Here is a 14,259-nt window from a genome sequence, read left to right as displayed (position 1 = left end):
TCATATCAGATAAAATAGACTTTAAAATAAAGAATGTTACAAGAGACAAGGAAGGACACTACATAATGATCAAGGGATCAATCCAAGAAGAAGATATAACAATTATAAATATGTATGAACCCAACATAGGAGCACCTCAATACATAAGGCAACTGCTAACAGTTATAAAAGAGGAAATCGACAGTAACACAATAATAGTGGGGGACTTTAACACCTCACTTACACCAATGGACAGATCATCCAAAATGAAAATAAATAAGGAAACAGAAGCTTTAAATGACACAATAGACCAGATAGATTTAATTGATATTTATAGGACATTCCATCCAAAAACAGCAGATTACACTTTCTTCTCAAGTGCGCACAGAACATTCTCCAGGATAGATCACATCTTGGGTCACAAATCAAGCCTCAGTAAATTTAAGAAAATTGAAATCATATCAAGCATCTTTTCTGACCACAACGCTATGAGATTAGAAATGAATTACAGGGAAAAAACCCCGTAAAAAACACAAACACATGGAGGCTAAACAATACGTTACTAAATAACCAAGAGATCACTAAAGAAATCAAAGAGAAAATCAAAAAACACCGAGAGACAAATTACAACGAAAACGTGACGATCCAAAACCTATGGAATGCAGCAAAAGCAGTTCTAAGAGGAAGTTTATAGCTATACAAGCCTACCTCAAGAAACAAGAAAAACCTCAAATAAACAATCTAACCTTACACCTAAAGAAACTAGAGAAAGAAGAACAAACAAAACCCAAAGTTAGCAGAAGGAAAGAAATCAAAAAGATCAGAGCAGAAATAAATGAAATAGAAACAAAGAAAACAATAGCAAAGATCAATAAAACTAAAAGCTGGTTCTTTGAGAAGATAAACAAAACTGATAAACCATTAGCCAGACTCATCAAGAAAAAGAGGGAGAGGACTCACTCAGATCAATAAAATAAGAAATGAAAAAGGAGAAGTTACAATAGACACTGCAGAAATACAAAGCATCCTAAGAGACTACTATAAGCAGCTCTATGCCAATAAAATGGACAAACTGGAAGAAATGGACAAATTCTTAGAAAGGTATAACCTACCAAGACTGAACCAGGAAGAAACAGAAAATATGAACAGACCAATCACAAGTAATGAAATTGAAACTGTGATTAAAAATCTTCCAACAAACAAAAGTCCAGGGCCAGGTGGCTTCACAGGTGAATTCTATCAAACATTTAGAGAAGAGCTAACACCCATCCTTCTCAAACTCTTCCAAAAAATTGCAGAGGAAGGAACACTCCCAAACTCATTCTATGAGGCCACCATCACCCTGGTACCAAAGTCAGACAAAGATACTACAAAAAAAGAAAATTACAGACCAATATCACTGATGAATATGGATGCAAAAATCCTCAACAAAATACTAGCAAAGAGAATCCAACAACACATTAAAAGGATCATACACCATGATCAAGTGGGATTTATCCCAGGGACGCAAGGATTCCTCAATATACGCAAATCAATCAATGTGATACACCATATTAACAAATTGAAGAATAAAAACCATATGATCATCTCAATAGATGCAGAGCAAGCTTTTGACAAAATTCAACACCCATTTATGATAAACTCTCCAGAAAGTGGGCATAGAGGGAAGCTACCTCAACATAATAAAGGCCATATACGACAAACCCACAGCAAACATCATTCTCAATGGTGAAAAGCTGAAAGCATTTCCTCTAAGATCAGGAACAAGACAAGGGTGTCCACTCTCACCACTATTATTCAACATAGTTTTGGAAGTCCTAGCCACGGCCATCAGAGAAGAAAAAGAAATAAAAGGAATACAAATTGGAATAGAAGAAGTAAAACTGTCACTGTTTGCAGATGACATGATTCTATACATAGAGAATACTAAAGATGCCACCAGAAAACTACTAGAGCTAATCAATGAATTTGGTAAAGTTGCAGAATACAAAATTAATGCACAGAAATCTCTTGCATTCCTATACACTAATGATGAAAAATCTGAAAGAGAAATTAAGGAAACACTCCCATTTACCATTGCAACAAAAAGAATAAAATACCTAGGAATAAACCTACCTAGGGAGACAAAAGACCTGTATGCAGAAAACTATAAGACACTGGTGAAAGAAATTAAAGATTATACCAACAGATGGAGAGATATACCATGTTCTTGGATTGGAAGAATCAATATTGTGAAAATGACTATACTACCCAAAGCAATCTACAGATTCAGTGCAATCCCTATCAAATTACCAATGGCATTTTTTCTGGAACTAGAACAGAAAATCTTAAAATTTGTATGGAGACACAAAAGACCCCGAATAGCCAAAGCAGTCTTGAGGGAAAAAAACGGAGCTGGAGGAATCAGACTCCCTGACTTCAGACTATACTACAAAGCTACAGTAATCAAGACAATATGGTACTGGCATAAAAAGAGAAATATAGATCAATGGAACAAGATAGAAAGCCCAGAGATAAACTCACGCACCTATTGTCAACTAATCTATGACAAAGGAGGCAAGGATATACAATGGAGAAAAGACAGTCTCTTCAATAAGTGGTGCTGGGAAAACTGGACAGCTACATGTAAAAGAACGAAATTAGAACACTCCCTAACACCATACACAAAAATAAACTCAAAATGGATTAAAGACCTAAATGTAAGACCGGACACTTTAAAACTCTTAGAGGAAAACATAGGAAGAACACTCTTTGACATAAATCACAGCAAGATCTTTTTTGATCCACCTCCTAGAGTAATGGAAATAAAAACAAAAATAAACAAATGGGACCTAATGAAACTTCAAAGCTTTTGCACAGCAAAGGAAACCATAAACAAGAGGAAAAGACAACCCTCAGAATGGGAGAAAATATTTGCAAACGAATCAATGGACAAAGGATCAATCTCCAAAATATATAAACAGCTCATGCAGCTCAATATTAAAAAAACAAACAACCCAGTCCAAAAATGGGCAGAAGACCTAAATAGACATTTCTCCAAAGAAGACATACAGATGGCCAAGAAGCACATGAAAAGCTGCTCAACATCACTAATTATTAGAGAAATGCAAATCAAAACTACAATGAGGTATCACCTCACACCAGTTAGAATGGGCATCATCAGAAAATCTACAAACAACAAACGCTGGAGGGGGTGTGGAGAAAAGAGAACCGTCTTGCACTGTTGGTGGGAATGTAAATTGATACAGCCACTATGGAGAACAGTATGGAGGTTCCTTAAAAAAAGTAAAACTAGAATTACCATATGATCCAGCAATCCCACTACTGGGCATATACCCTGAGAAAACCATAATTCAAAAAGAGTCATGTACCACAATGTTCACTGCAGCACTATTTACAATAGCCAGGTCACGGAAGCAACCTAAATGCCCATCGACAGATGAATGGATAAAGAAGATGTGGTACATATATACAATGGAATATTACTCAGCCATAAAAAGGAACAAAATTGGGTCATTTGTTGTGACGTGGATGGATCTAGAGACTGTCATACAGAGTGAAGTAAGTCAGAAAGAGAAAAACAAATATCGTATATTAACGCATATATGTGGAACCTAGAAAAATGGTACAGATGAACCGGTTTGCAGGGCAGAAATTGAGACACAGATGTAGAGAACAAATGTATGGACACCAAGGGGGGGAAAGTGGCGGGGTGGTGGTGGTGGTGATGTGATGAATTGGGCAATTGGGATTGATATGTATACACTGATGTGTATAAAATTGATGACTAATAAGAACCTACTGTATATAAAAAAAAATCAGCATGCAATTATTTAAATACTGGATTTCAACAAATGTACCCATCAAGTGGGACCACCAAATAATAGAACTAACATTTTCTAAGTGTGGTTTATTTTATTGCTTTTTAAATTATACACCGTACTCACCAATTCAAGAATAAGATGTTTTATCCTTTAGGCACCTAATCAGTTTTAAGATTTGACGATTTGGGACACTGGGTAAATTTTCAAGCAAGATCTCACTTCAGGTAGTCTTGTTAGTGCTCATCACGCTGTGAGCCATAGCCCAGAACTTTCCCCATTTTACAAAGAAGAAAATGGAGGCTCAGAGGGCATGAGCAATTTTCTCAAATTCACACAAAATGAGCTTGTTATTGAGGTGATTTGACCCTAGTTTTCTTAACTCCAAACCCTTTGCTCTTTCTAGTGTTGATATGGTCTCTAAAAAATTCTCTGAGAAGCAAAGAAAAAAAAAAACAAGAGAAGAAGATAATGAGAAAAGGTAAAAGATGAAAGACAGAGGTCGAATATAAGAATTACTAGAAAAAATTCAGAACAGGAAAAGAAGCAACACCAATGAACATAAAAAAAACTTTTCTGAGCTAAAGAAAGACCCACATCCTTGAGTTGAAAGGGCTTGCTTTCAGCCCGCTGTCCCCAGCTCAGTGGCCAGAGCCCACCATGGGCAGGAGGTACTTGTTAGATCTAGGGTTGCTTTTCTACACCCTGAAATTGATGAAAGGAGGTAAGCCTCAAAGAAATCCTAGAAGCACAGCTGCTTCAGCAGTTGACCAACTGACTCCTGGAAACAGGAGCCCCCCAGGGGCTGTGCCCACGTAGCAGTATGATATTCGTCCACTAAATCTTGTTTCTTTTAGTTGAAGATGTGCCAGCTCATCACTTTCAGTATCAGTAACAGCGATAATAATATAGTCGTGTATTCCGCGAGGGCAGAGATTGAGGGGAATGAACACGTCTACTTAGTGGCTTATGTAGGAAAAGTTGCTGTTAAACTCAGAGTGTGAAGGTCTCCCCTGTGAACAGGATAATCCTCAGTAGCCAAACTCAAAAACCCTAGTAGAAAAAGGCTGGCAATGACACTGATTAAACTCTGGAGTGGTGCTGAAACTCCAGGTGCAGGTCTGATACTCACTGTTTTCCTCCAAAGGATTGCACGGTATTGAGGGACACGCTGATTGTTTTGGTCAGAGAGGGTCACCGACAGGAAGAAGGGGCTCTTCTCTGCATCATTTCCGATGTAGTTCTGATGGACTGGAAAAGAGGCAGGTTCAGAACAGTGAAGATGCAGCCGGCTCCTCCAGGCACTGGGAGCAGTGGGCACGGCAGGTGGCAGCCAGCCCTTCCCACAGGATCAGGGAACAGTAATCTCCAGCCCAGCTCGGGACAGAACCTGGTGACTCTATCCTAATCATGCTCTCCTGTTCCCCTTGCCAGGGATGGGCTCAGGAATGAACACGTGACCCAATTCTGGCCAATGAGACAGGAGGAAAAGTGTGTCAAGGGGTTTCTGGAAGGGCTTCCTCACTCCTGAAGATGGCCTTCTTTTCCCCTGGACGCAGTGGTGTCTAGAAATGATGCCTGGAATTGCTGCAACCATCTTGTGACCCTGAGGAAGGCCAGCATGGATGACATCACCGAGCCTCTGACTCCACCAACCCCGGAGCCTGCCCTACCTCTGGGTCTCTTGCTGTCTCCCTTATTGTTTAAGACCGTTGAGGCAGCTGAAGGCATCCAAACTGACGGCACCACTTTTCTCTGAAGTTATCACTACTCCAGGCACTATGCTTTCAAGCATTTGGGAAGATAGCAACTTTCCCCCAATTTCTTTCTTTATAAAGAGATATGTCTTGCCAAATAAGTGAACTTCTTGGAATAATACAGTATCCGATTTTTAAAAAGACATCATTTGGGTCTGCTCACTCTCATTTTATAGCTCAAGTATCACATCTTCTACAAATAAATAAATGCATTAGCCTGATAAGCAATTTATCTAACCCATTTCTAATCCTGCCATAGTGATTATTCTTCCATTCCCATTGCCTTCTGTCGCTAACCACGCTCCTGTTTCCCACCTTTCCATATATGTTCACATAAGCCCTTCACTTCAAATGTACATCACTATTCATGACAGAGCTCTTGGTATGTGCCAGGCACCAGACTTAGTGTGCCTCACTGACACTTCTGTTCAAACCTCCTAGGTATGTACTAGTAATACCCCCACCTTACAGATAAGGAATTAAGACTCAGAGAAGTGGGAGTAACTAGTGTTAAGGTCCTATGTTGATAACGGCAGAACCAGGATTCAAACAGTCTACAGTCTCCACGAGGGCAGGGATCACAGCTGCCTTTGCAAAAGCACATTGCCTGGCACTTGGTAAGTGATAAACAAATCCTGGTCACCAGAGCCTACAGCATAATGCCTCTCTGCTCTGCCCTGGAGCTCAGGGAATCGTTTCTCCCCCTCACTGCCTTGAACTAACTGTTCAAGGCCCACTATAGACTGGGTACGTGCCTTGTTAAGTCTAAAATTGTTTTGTGCCCTGCAAATTCTTCTCATCTCGCAAATCACTCATTCATACTATCTAATCCTCTTTAACTCCCCAGGGACAAAAACAACTGGCAAAAACTAACTAAATAAAAAATTTAAAGATAAAAATATAAGATAAAAAATAAAATATAAATAACAAATTTAAAACCGAGGAAAACCTGCTAGGGCTGAATCTTCAAAGCTTACAAATCTACAAAGCTTACAACTGACCTTGAAATGAAATGCCCTGACCTCAGTGTCCCTAAACTGATAACTTTCACACATATAGGGTACCAGAAATTATACCGACACTAATTTTCATTCTGAATATCCTTTCTTCCCAACCACTGTAATGACATAATTACCTTGTCCTAAAAAATACTTGAAATACCATCTGGTGTGGTATTCTGGGTTCTCTAAGTGCACGTCTGTCCTTCGCCAAGTGCCCGGCAGAGCAGTTGCATTCTGTAATGGAACAAAGTTATGCCATTAAGAGTCTTATTTAGAAAGTAAACAAGGTAGTAATGAACCAGATGCCAAAGAACCAGAAAAGTCACTGTTAAAAGTGTACAAACAGGGCTGTAACCACATGTTCTCATTAGAAAAGACACTGGTCTAAATCCACATCATAGAAACATTCTGAAGGTCCTTGGGGGGTAGGAAAAACCACCAGGTGAACCAGTGAGTTAAGCGATTTCTAACTTGAGTGTACTCGAGTTTAAAGTTTTTCTCCTTTCTGGGCCGAAGCTTCCACAACATTTGGGAGTTGGTGCCCGCAGAGGCATGCCCTTCTGTTTGTTACCCTGTTAACAGGCACATTTCACCTGGAACACATCTCGGCAGCATCTTGAGTTCATATTCTTTGTAGAATTTTAAAAATTTACTGTAACTCAATTAATGTGGAAAATATGGATAAACATAATGAATAATCTGAATCCTCTATCCAAAGATGTAATCATTATTAATGATTTGATATGGTTTCCTCAGATTTTTCCCCTACATGTACATATGTACTTTTCTTACCAAAATGGAATCATACTGAATATACAGTTTGAAACTCCATTGACATCTACATTGTGCCCTGTGTGTAAGACAGACTGCTGGAACATTCTTTTCTCATTCTGACATGGCTCTAGTGATTTACTGGATGACTGTGGTCAGTTTCTTTATCATGTTGAAGAAGTTCCCTTCAATTCCAAGTTTATAAAGCGGTTTTCTCAGAAATGAATATTGAATTTTACTGAAAGCTTTTTTTTTTTGGCAACTATTTAGCGAATAGGTTAAATGGGGAAAATCATAGTCATGTAATAAATTATACTATTGGCTCTTCTTATACTGAATGATTCTTAGATTTCTGGAAGACACCCTTATAGGTATTCTGTTGATATACTGTATTGCTGGATTTAAAAAAATGACTTATGCATCATATTTGTTGGTGAGATGAATCTATAGGTTTCTTTTCAGTATATATTTCTGTCATGCTTTCAGGGTTATATTACTTTATAAAGTGAATTAGGATGCTTTCTGTCTTTCTCATTGCTCTGGAAATAATGACGTTCACGGAAAGAGCTCTAAATGCCAAGTATTAGGCCACACACTTTACATGAATTATCTCCATAGTATCTCCACCAACTCATGAGATAGAGTCGATTTCATCCCCTTACTTTCAGATGAGGAAATTGATGCTTAGATAATTTAAGTATGTTGCCTAAGGTTGCAGAAATAATAAGCAGTGGAGCTAAAACAAATCAGTTCTAATGTCAGAGTGTTTTTTTTCTTCTTTTAAATCTTAACCATTACATCATCTTCTGAGTCTTTTATTTAATGTTATGCCTTTTTAATCTATCAAGGGGTAAAAAGTAGGTTAAAATTCTTAGTATTATTGTGCTTTTATTGAATTTTCTTGACTTTAAAACAAATCAGTGATATATATATATATATATATATATATATATCCCCATACCCACACCCATATATATAAACTTTTATTTGGCAGTGATTTTAAACTTACATAAAAGTTGCAAGAATAAGAAGAGTGCAAAAAGCATCTGTATGCCCTTTACCAGATTCACCTACTGCTAACATTTTATCCCATTATGCACTTGTTCACTACTCTCTATCCCTCTACACACACACACACACACACACACACTTTTTCCCAAATCATTTAAGACTAAATTGCATAAATAATAGCCCTTTATTCCTAAATACTTCAATGTGTATTTCCCAAGAATAGGAGTATCTTCTTATATAACCACAATACAGCTTTATCAACTTTTGTAAATTTAGCTTTGATACAATAATTTAATCTACCACCTGTATTCCAATTTTGTCAATTGACTCAACAATGTTGCTTGAAACATTTTCCCCCCTCAGTACAGGATCATTTAGTTGTCATGTCTCTTTAGACTCCTTTAATCTGGAACATGCCACAGGTTTTCTTTGTCTTTTATGACACTGACATTTCTGAAGAATGCAGCATGCCCCCCCCTTTTTTTTAAAAAATAAAGCACTCCTCATTTGGGGTTTGTCTGATGTTTCTGCATGATTAGATTCAGGTTATGCGTGCTTGGTCGGAATATGACATAAGTGAGCATGTCCTTCTCAGCGGATCATATTTCAAGATGTCCATCTGTTCCTCATTGGTGATATTAATGTTGATCACCTGTTCAAAATGTTGCCTCTTAGTTTTGACCTTCTGGTGTGATTCAAGAAGAGCGTATAATTTGATTTTGTTCCTTGTGGAATTTCTGGCTGATTCATGGTCAACAGCTATTCATTTTATAACCATAAACCTCAGGCAGTACTCCTGGTCCACAGTTCTTTCCACTGTGCCACCATGTAGCACTCAGCTATGACATTACCTGGGGTCCAGCAGCCAGCCTCAGGCATCATCTGACCAGACATCAGTGGGGTCCAGCCTAGGCAGCTGGCCTTACAAAGTCAGACCCACAGTGGATGGTGTCATGGTCCCAAGGCCCTGGATCCTGGAAAGCATCAGCAGAGCCTGGAGAGGAAACTCTTAAGTCACCAGGACACTTAAGCCTCTCGAGCCTCCAACACTTGCATGGCTCAGAGAGCTTTCTTTAGCATCCCAGGTGATTTCTGATGGACACTGAACTTTGAGAATCAATGCTCTATACCAAGGGTTCTAAAAGAATCCAGAGTGAGCATGAACTTGGATGGGGAAAAAAAAATCTTTATTTTCCCTGGCTTCCGACTAAAATTCAGTATTTCATTCAATTATGAATGTATGCAGAAAAAGTAGAATGAACAGCTCTGATAACCATGTCACCAAAAAAAAAAAAAAAAATCAGATACTTTCAGAACCCATTATAGTGATTGCAGATATCTCAAAATACTGTTTATACCCTTCCCTGCTCAAAATTACAACAGTTATGAGATCTGCTGCTAGATTTGTTATTTAATGTATTAATTAAAAAGCATGTATATTACATATCATAAATTAGCTTTTAAAATCATTTTTTTAATTTTATTGATTGATTGATTGATTGATTGATTGCTGTGTTGGGTCTTCGTTTCCGTGTGAGGGCTCTAGTTGCGGCAAGTGGGGGCCTCTCTTCATCGCGGTGCGTGGGCCTCTCATTATCGCGGCCTCTCTTGTTTCAGAGCACAGGCTCCAGACGCGCAGGCTCAGTAATTGTGGTTCACGGGCCTAGTTGCTCCGCGGCATGTGGGATCTTCCCAGACCAGGGCCCGAACCCGCGTCCCCTGCATTGGCAGGCAGACTCTCAACCACTGCGCCACCAGGGAAGCCCCTAAAATCATTTTGATAACTATTTCAATACATCTGTTTTCCTTTGTAATTCTATGTATTTTGTTTAAAGCATTAAAAAAAACATTATTCTGAGAAGGGGGTTCAAAGGCATAGAAAATGACCCCCATACTCCTGACCTTCTGAAGCCCTTGAGTCTGCCGACTCCCCTCGGAATGTTGGACCAGCAGAATGAATAATAGAGGGAGGGGCAAGATGCAGCACAGCGTCTTGGAGTGAGAGAAGGGACTCTGGCCAGTGTCATGTCCCAAACCTCTATTGAGTACAAACTGTCAATTATGAGTCCTTTTTTTAATGATCAAAAAGATACCTATTTAACTTTCACCTTCACTGAATACTTAATGGGGAAAAAACCCAACACCAGAAAAGTTGTGAGTCTCACAGAGCAAGATACTTCCTGTCCCTTATTAAAAGCACATATGATGAGGTGTAAAGACAAGAATACATGCAGGAACCGACAAAAGAAATGGAGACTAAGAGAAAAAATTAAATCCCTCTGTTCAGGACCCCAGAAGAAAGACTCTGAAAATGAGTTCCAATTCCTGATGATATGTAGTAGCAGTAGACAGTAAAGGGCACAAGTCTTAAGTGTACACTGAAATGATTTAAAAATATGTATACACCCTTGTAACCACCTGATCAAGACAGAAAAGCTTTTCAGTACCCCCGAAGGCTCGTTCATGCATTTTCCCAGTCAACACTCAATCACACAGGTAACTACTATCCCGACTTCTATCACCATGGATTAGTTTTACCTACTCTTTTTTTTTTTAAATTATTTATTTATTTATTTATTTATTTATGGCTGTGTTGGGTCTTTGTTTCTGTGCGAGGGCTTTCTCTAGTTGCGGCAAGCGGGGGCCACTCTTCATTGCGGTGCGCGGGCCTCTCACTGTCGCGGCCTCCCTTGTTGCGGAGCACAGGCTCCAGAGGCGCAGGCTCAGCAATTGTGGCTCACGGGCCTAGTCGCTCCGCGGCATGTGGGATCTTCCCAGACAAGGGCTCGAACCCGTGTCCCCTGCATTGGCAGGCAGATTCTCAACCACTGCGCCACCAGGGAAGCCCTAGTTTTACCTACTCTTGAACTTCATAGAAATCAAATCATATTATGTGTATTCGTTTGAGTCAGGCTCTTTGTTCTTTGATGTTCTGTCTGTGACATTCATCCCCGTTATTGGTGAAGCAGTAGTTCACTTGTCCCACTGCCATGTAGCGGTCCATGTACGCACTCCAAAATTTATGTATTCACTCTTCAGTTGATGGACATATGAATTGTTTCCAGTTTTTGGTTATTAGGAATAAAGCCACAATGAACACTTTTGTGTCTGTTTTTTGGTGGACATAAGTACCCATTTCTGTTGGGTGTACATCCTGGGACCCAGAGGATGCAGACGTTCAGTTTTAGTAAATACTGCCAACAGTCTCCCGAAGGGAATGCACCAATTTTACACGATTAGCAATTCTTGGAAGAGTTCCGGTTGCTCCACATCCTCTGAGCAACTCTTAGCGTTTCAGTCCTTTTAATTTTAGCATTTCTGGAGTGGGTGTAGTAGTACCCAATTGTGTTTTTAATTTTGCAATAGATCCTAACTATTTTAAGTATGGCCTATTTTATAGAGGATTTCAAAGATACAGAAACTTCCTATAGCATTTTAAGGTGACAGTTACACAGGAACACAGTATTTACTTGACATCAACAAGAATGTTAGGAGGAAATATTCTGAAGATCACATTTTCCAGACAAAGTTTAACACTGCAAACACCCATACTAATTTTATCCCTTTTAGATAATCATTTGCTAAAAGGTATTATGCAGTAATGAACTCAAATTCTTCTATGCTGCAGATGTGCTTGAACATGCCCACAGGGTTGAATGAATCTTGAGACTGAGAAATCCTGAATCATTTCTGCATCAAATTCCAAAGCCCACAGAAGCTCCTTGTTGCTTTCCTTGTTTTGTTTTGTTTAACCACATTTATACTTGCGGGATGTGAAGGATGAAGACTGTATATGGCCAGGATATTGTGAAGAGAATTTAATCAAAATCCATGTATAACACCCCCATTTTATCTGAATGTTCTCTAATATTTGACTTTAAGCAGGGAGTCCACACAACACAAGCACTCAGGCTACAAATGAGATCCATAGTTTTATATAATGCCTGTGATTTTTCAGTCTATTCCAGAGTGAGTTTAATTAATGAATGAATGCTTTTAAACTGACTTTCCTTCACTTTCTAGGTTAAATTGCTGAAAGAACACTGACAATAAAGAAGATGGATTTTTAAAAAAATAAACTAAAAAATTTTGAATTGCAAATATAAATATAAGCTGGTTGAAAAAAGTTAAATCATACAAAAATTAAAATGCTTTTTTTCCCCCCAACCCCCATGTCCTAATCTACTTCCTTGCCATATAATAACCATGTTACCAGATTGGTTTGGATAGTCCCAGGTCTTTTTATGCATTTACAAAAATGTGTCTACACATACGTATACACATTCACATACATATACATATATTTACATACATATGTATATATACACACATAATCTGTTTTCATAAATGGGATAGTATTATAGGTATTACACTGAAACTTATTTTTTCACTAAAAAAAGAAAGCTTAGAAATATTTCTGTTAGTACATACAGATCTACCTTGTTCCTTTTAACAACTACATAGTTTTTTTAAAAAATTAAACACTTCAGTTGAGTATAGATGTGTAAAATATGTAAACATAAAAGGGTAGAAAGTTAAGGTCCTCTAACTTCTTTCCTGACCTCCCATTTCCACTCCAGAAGCAATTACTATTAAATTCTTCGGTATCCTTTTGGAAATTTTCTTGAATATTGACAAGCAAGTTTATCTTTTTTGTTGTTTTTAAGGAAATGGGATGATATCATACGAATCATTCTGGAACTTGCTTTTATGTCTAGAACTGTATGGTAAATGTTTTTCTATGGTATTATTACATTTACCTGTACCTCATTCTTTCTAACAGCTACTAAGCATTCCAGTGTCTAAATCATAATTTTCAAAATCATTCCTCTACTGATGGAAACTGATGTTATTTCCAAGTGTTTTTATTTTTTATTTTTTTATTTTAAAATAATGCTACAATACACATCCCAGTAGTAGAACTGCTGGCCAAATGGTATACACATTTTTAATGATTGCTAATTGCCTTCCCCAAAGACTGTACTCATTTACATGTCCCCCAACAGAGTGTAAGAGAATCCTCCCCATGCTGAGGAAGAGATCTATACAAAGCTGAAAGATTGTCCCCTCTGCTCCACCATATATTAATTGATACATACAAGTGAGCTGTAAGGGAGGTTTCCAGGGATCTACCTGAGGGTCACAGTCATTTTAATTAATAATCTGAATGAGCACACAGATGGCAGGATAAGCACATCTGAAGGTAATATAAAGATTCTCACTGGGTTAGCTAATAGGACAGGTGACAGAATCAAGATGTCAAAAAAAAACTCTTGACAATTAGCAATTACAGGACACACTAATGAGATTAAATTCAGTGTGGACAATGCAAAATCCTACATCTAAATGTACAAATTTGTATTTGTACAAATACAAATTGTACAAGTAAAGGGTGGAGAAGGCCAGGTGCTACAAAGTAGGAATTCTCTCTCTTTTTTACCCAGTAGGAGATTGAGGCTCCCTGACATTGAGTCATAAACTGGTAAGTGGTAGAGCTGAGGTCTGAACCCAGGTTTGCTTGTCTCCAAAATTGTCTCCACTATACCATGATGTTGCCTCACAGCTAAATAACAGCACACGTGAAAAAGACTGGAGCTGGGGGTAGCATATTGTAGGTTCGCAATGAGTCCTCGGGCTTCGTGAAAAGAGGAACGTGTGCACAGCAAGGAAGGGGATGAGCCGGCCTCACTCTGTGGCCGTGAGGCGCACCTGGAGCCAGGTGCTCATTTCCGAGCACTTCCACCTAAAAGGTCCAGTAACCACCTCATGTGTCCAAGGAGCAGCAGGGAGTGTGATGACAAGTGGAACTGAGTCCATGTCTTAGGAGAAAAACAGCAGATGTCTTGGAATGCTTGAAGGCCTATCACGCTGAAGAAGGCTCAGCCTTACACTCTGAGCTCCAGAAACCATAAATAGAAA

General features: G+C 38.6%; 1 protein-coding gene across 4 annotated transcripts in view; it reads right to left on the bottom strand.

Annotated features, from left to right (window-relative positions):
* The window catches only part of GARNL3 (GTPase activating Rap/RanGAP domain like 3), a 155,203-nt gene that overhangs the window by 65,358 nt on the left and 75,586 nt on the right, over window positions 1-14,259 (bottom strand). For all 4 annotated transcript variants that reach the window (XM_007194660.2, XM_057549099.1, XM_007194661.2 and 1 more), the window contains 2 exons: window positions 6,693-6,792; window positions 4,933-5,051 (listed from right to left, as the gene is read on the bottom strand). In XM_007194660.2, coding sequence (XP_007194722.1) covers window positions 4,933-5,051; window positions 6,693-6,792 — 219 coding nt within the window. The remainder of the gene's footprint in view (window positions 1-4,932; window positions 5,052-6,692; window positions 6,793-14,259) is intronic.

Source organism: Balaenoptera acutorostrata, chromosome 6 (assembly GCF_949987535.1).
Source record: "Balaenoptera acutorostrata chromosome 6, mBalAcu1.1, whole genome shotgun sequence".
Taxonomy (NCBI): Eukaryota; Metazoa; Chordata; class Mammalia; order Artiodactyla; family Balaenopteridae; genus Balaenoptera; species Balaenoptera acutorostrata.
Note: the sequence above shows the minus strand (reverse complement) of the source record. Positions and strands in the feature narration are given on the sequence as shown.